The 5,549-nt window shown below is 37.0% G+C and overlaps 1 protein-coding gene across 1 annotated transcript; it reads right to left on the bottom strand.

Annotated features, from left to right (window-relative positions):
* Positions 1 to 372: 372 nt before the first annotated feature.
* On the bottom strand, positions 373 to 4,728 carry LOC145006901 (linoleate 13S-lipoxygenase 2-1, chloroplastic-like). Its single transcript, XM_078965927.1, has 8 exons — positions 4,320 to 4,728; positions 3,762 to 4,043; positions 2,904 to 3,152; positions 2,489 to 2,809; positions 2,292 to 2,377; positions 1,980 to 2,090; positions 1,579 to 1,886; positions 373 to 1,485 (listed from the first exon to the last, which is right to left on the bottom strand). The coding sequence occupies exons 1-8, from the start codon at positions 4,726 to 4,728 to the stop codon at positions 459 to 461; spliced, it is 2,793 nt and encodes a 930-aa protein (XP_078822053.1). The 3' UTR covers positions 373 to 458.
* Between the last annotated feature and the right edge of the window lie 821 nt (positions 4,729 to 5,549).

Here is a 5,549-nt window from a genome sequence, read left to right as displayed (position 1 = left end):
TAAACATAGCCATTTTGTTCCAAACCCCTTTCAGTAATATTGGTTGCTAAACTAACATTTGGGTATTAGTTATACTTTCAATAATAGCAATATACTTTCATTATCTAACATTCCTAACGCATTTATATTTTACAACACATTCTTAGTGAATAATATTTCATTAATTCACCAATACCATTACTTAATTCCTGAATTATATTTTGAATAGTATCCCAACCTCAAAATATTCAAGTATTCTTTTATAATATTGTTTGATATATATATTACAATATTATATTATATTACTAACAATATCTATTATGTGCAACATCATTAAAGTTCAACTAAGAATTGCGTGAATTTATTTGGATAAACACCAATTTTATTGCCCTTACATGGTCTGGTGGAAATGCGTTTTGTATGGAATTACAATTACAACATGACATGACCCACTAAATATAAAGAATTTCAAACACCATCTATATGGAAATACTATTTGGAACCCCCATACTAGTGACACCAGGTTCCGAAAAAGGCTTTAGAAGGTTGTACGGTACAACCCCAACTCCATTTCTGTTCTTCCTGCTCTCATCCGCATTCCTCCCATCAATAATCCCTTCCAACTCCTTCAACCTCCCTGAAAATATCTCATACGCAGCTTTTATCTCTGGGTTTACCTCAAAAGCTGGTTCACACGTCTCCCCAATATACTCCTCGTCTACAGAATGATTTGATAAAACATCAAGAACAGCCATAACTTGCGACGCTTGAACCTGAGAAGGAAATGCAGACAAAAGTTCATCTTCTGGCCTACGCTTAAAAACCTCCCATTCATCATCAGTCGGATCTTCGCAGGGAATCTTCACTCGGGCAATGGTCGGCCTGTTTGGAATGTACCCCGCAAAGTCATACTGCCCGAAGTTCACCGCTGCATGGTGCCCCGAAGCTACCCAGATTATCGTTGTCAAAATCCCGATTAAATCCTTTGGTGTTTTCAAAATCGGCCACCATGGTTCATCTTTCTTGTCCGCGTGTCCTTGTGTTCTAATCTCTGTCCACCATGCTTGAAGCTCTGAATCTGATTCTACAAGATTCTCTTCTGGGTAATAATGGTTGACATAGTTGGTGACCCAATCTTTGATTATATCCCAAAGGACTAAACCGTCATTTGCGTAAGGGTAGTCTTCTATTGTTAGCTTTAGGCCGTGTGGTGAATCGGGGTCTTCAACCGCCATGCCTCTTGCGATTAGGTCAGCGGGTAATGCTTCGTGGTCAAACCGCCATTGTTGACCATACGCGATTGAACTCAACTCAATACTGTATTTTCCTGGTGAAAAACAAGTTTCGATAATTCCACCAGCATTTATGAGGGATTCCCGAGCCAAAGCATTGATCTCCATTGTGTATCGGAAATGAGGGTGTAGTAGATTATGTATCGGGTGCATTTTGCTGAGCTGGCGATTGGTGGCTATTATATATGGCTCAGTGCAACAATGTGTTCTCAACCTGAAAATTTGAAATCAGTGTATCATATTATAAAAATAACTTTTAATAAGATTATGGTTCACTTCAATAAAGGATGCATGGTTCGTTACTTACCAGTGACTTACGAGTTGATGGTAGCCACCATCATGAGCAAGAACATGGATCTTAGCAAGCTTCCATAGCCAAGCACCTGTTGCTTCCCAACATGGAGTAAATACTCGCTTCCATTGAGGTTTCCCATTGCCAGGTGGCCTAACAAGCTCAATAGCCAATGGTCTTAATGTTCCAGATGGCATAAGGAACATCAGTGTTCGTGATCCGTATAAAGTTGTTCTGAATTTTTTTTGATCTCTAACTTTGTGCACATATGGAAGGAAGATATCATGATAATCTAGAATGAAAAGCTTCTTGTCTTCTATAGTCTGCATATGAAGTAGGGTTCCATGCTTCTTTAATTTCCCAATTTAATAATGGGCAACTACAAGTTTTAGATAGTTATTAATCAATAATCATACCTCCTCCAGCGTGCAGAAGCCTTTGATCTCTTTCAAAATCATATCTTTTGTTATTGCTGATTCGGGTGGACCATACACCTCTGGATCAAGTTTACTTTTCAGTGGCCATTCCTGCACATATTTAGGCTTATTATATACTCTTCTAAAGTTTCTTTATGAATAATTAGTTGCAGAATCGTATCTAAACAATGTAACATGGATTTTTTTAATTGAATTCGGTATTTTGTTTCCATGTTTACGTTTGAAATTAAGTACTCATGAAGTAAAAACAATCAAGTAAGGTTGTTCTATATTTCTTTCTAGGAAATATACCGTGACTAAGCTAATACTCAGAGGGTTAAGACCAGCAAGAGTTTGTCGACAAAATTCTTCATCCCTCATCCAACCAAACTTATCTCCTGCAAATCAACAAAAGCAAACAAAAAAAAAAAAAAAAAAATCGTTAATTGACAGAAAGAAAGAAGGTGTTTCGTTATGTGTGTAGACAGAGAGAGAAATAAAGTACTTACTGTCAATCATTTCTGGAGTATCAAAAAGCAAGACGTTATTTTGGGCATCTTCAAAAGCCTTAAAAAGTCGAGGTAGAATATTCCCAAGAAACCCATTGTTGTCTAATGATGGCAAATTAACTCCCTCATTGAACAGAGATTCAATGGCTGTGAAGTATGGGAACCCAAGGTCTTTGTCAATAACAGATGTCTCTATGTAAGGTATGACTGCATGAAGCAACGAGTATACAGTCTTGGCATTAAAAGACATATCCTTTACTTCTGAAAAGGCTTCATCTCTTGGCACATAAACATCACCACTCCTTGACTCTGATAATGGATCTGCATTTGCAATTCTACTTAATAATCAAACGAACCAACAACCCTAAAACTTCTGATAATTTGTTTAGTAGTAGGGAAACAATCGATCGGATACCTGATTTGGAGCGAGGGCGACCCGTTTTGCAACGCCGAGGGTAAGGATAATCCTTACTGCCGAGGACCGGTCGTGACAATTCCGGATCCTTATCTGGATCGCCAAGATCATTGTAGACATCGTAATCGTATATTCTATCCGTCTTTTCCCGAGGTTTATCAGCGGCGCCGTCGCCTCGAAGAATCGCTAGTTCCTGTTCTCGCAGCTGCTTTAATCCGCTCGGCGTCTCTGAAGGTAGGCATATGACACCTGCGGCAGGCGCACCAAAAACGCAAAGTAAAATACGTATTGATTATTAATTAAAACTAAAAAGTTGCCGATGAAAGTCTTGGCATTAAAAGACATATCCTTAACTCTCTTTCTTGATTTTGACACTTGCGATTAATCTAGTAAATAAAAAGATTAGTAGGAAAAAACATAAAAGATATTTGATATACATGCTAGTCAGTGGAGTTATTTCGTCGCTAATATGTAGACATACAGATTAACGACAAAACCTTGAGGAATTCTTTTAAAGAAATTAGCTCTGGATTAAACATGGATTAGCTACGGTGAAAAAAACCATGGGTGTAATCCTTGTCTATTTTTGGAAAATTATCCACAGATTTTCAATGGATTAAAGATGAAGTGTATCTCATCATTAACCAAGGATGACTTTAAAGGAAAATTCCAGGTCCCTCTTTCTAGTAGTAGTGCTATCAAATGTAAACTCGAATAATCATATGAAACTACTAAAAGTTTATTTACATTAAAGTACATATTGAATCAAATTATTGGTTTTTTTGCAATAACTAAAACTCGTAAAACTTTATAGTATATCATATTGGATGGTGACTCATTAGAAGATCAATTAGTTGCTAACCTTGTCGAGAAAAAATACCCGTTTGTCAGGGTTATCAAACTTGGAATGAACCCAAGAATTACACGAGACGATGATGGGGTCAATTGAGAGGCCTTTAATTACAACAGATTCCACAAACATCTCTTTGCGATGTTCGTTCTCAATCATTATAGCCCCAATAGCCCCAATAGACCCAAAATCTTCAGGCACTTCAAATTCTGCTAAATATACTAACTCGTCTGCTTTTTTACCAGATCGATGAGCATAATCCACTATCGTAGCCTTTGGTAAACCGGTCTCTTCAAAAATCAAATATTAAAAAGTCAAATTAATAGGCAAAGATTACAACGAAATAGACTTTCAAACACCAAATATCATCGACGAAAACATGTCGCTAATCCAATACATCTTATTATGGTAGTGATGGTGGTATATAATGGTATCCATTGGAATGGGAAAGTGATCGTGGCATATAGTGGTGATGATGATTGTGGTTTATGGTAGTGATGGTGGTCGTGGTGTAATTCTTGGTCGTATAATAATATAATTTGCAGAACATCAGCATCTACACTTACTAGGGTCAACCTCGGCAGCAACAAGCTCCAAAAGTAGCGATTTTCCAAGCAAATCTCCGATGTCGTCAAAGGCTCGGGCAACAGTAAGGTTGGATAGGACACCACCCACCGTCATTTGGACTGTAATCACCGCTTTAAGACTGATGGTTTGAGTGACACTCGCTGTACTAGAATCACCGAAGCCGGCTTTAATTTGGCTGATTGAGTTGCGGGTGTGACTAGTATAACAGAAACACTTATGAGTAGGTTTGGTAGGAAATGCTAGGGTGTTAAGAGAGAGAAAGGAAGAAGGGCTTCCGATATTGTCAACAACCCCATTTCCGGGGATAAGATTCTTCTTCCCTTGTGTGAGTAACGCCGGAGCAAGGCGGTGGTGGTGGGAGAGGTTGTTGAGTTGAGGTTTCAACATGTTTGTGAATTGGTATTGATGCACAAAAGTATCATGCATGCCTCCTTATATATAGAAAAAAAGGAGGTAGCTAAAATAAAAAATTACTTCAGTTATAAACCTATCCATTGACTAATCGTAGAATGTTGTTTTAGTCTACTTTGTTCTCTGTTTTGGATTCATTGCTACTATACGTCTGCCTCAACAACGAAAAGTCACGTTTTTAGTAAGTTATATTAGTAGTTTTTTGTACTTAAACTGGACTATAAAGTATCGAAAATATCTTTTGTCTTTATTATTTTTTTTTATGATTTCGTTTTTTTATTTATTAATCGTGCGCATTGCATGTTACTTGAAGGGTAACTAGACGAGTGGTTCGGTTTCGTTGTTTTGTCGTTGTAGATACATGTGAATTATTACCTCTTATTTTTTTGTTGACCGGGAACTTTAGAAGAAGTATATCAACGCATAACATTTAAAATTAATATAAGTTTACAATGATTTTTTTTTTAAATTAATCCACTACAAAAAGATGTTAGATAGTGACGAAATGTAGGAGTAGTCCCTAAATGATTTAGTTACCACTGCAAAAAAATGTTAGATAGTGACGAAATGTAGGAGTAGTCCCTAAATGATTTAGTTACCAAAGTTTTGGTCATCACATTTTGTCATTATAGGCCCAACAACCCATTGGTCGCTAACATTGTCACTAATCAATGATGGTAATCAGTACTTTATCAAATTAGTGACCTGTTTTAATGACCACAAAAATGTCATTGATTGTCTTATTAGTGACTATAGTGACAGAAAAAGCGGTCACCAAATATTTATTATTAGAGACC

This window comes from Lactuca saligna, chromosome 1 (genome assembly GCF_052625555.1).
Source record: "Lactuca saligna cultivar CGN05327 chromosome 1, ASM5262555v1, whole genome shotgun sequence".
In the NCBI taxonomy this organism is placed as follows: Eukaryota; Viridiplantae; Streptophyta; class Magnoliopsida; order Asterales; family Asteraceae; genus Lactuca; species Lactuca saligna.
The sequence above is the reverse complement of the archived record's forward strand: the minus strand, read 5'-3'. Positions and strand labels throughout refer to the sequence as shown.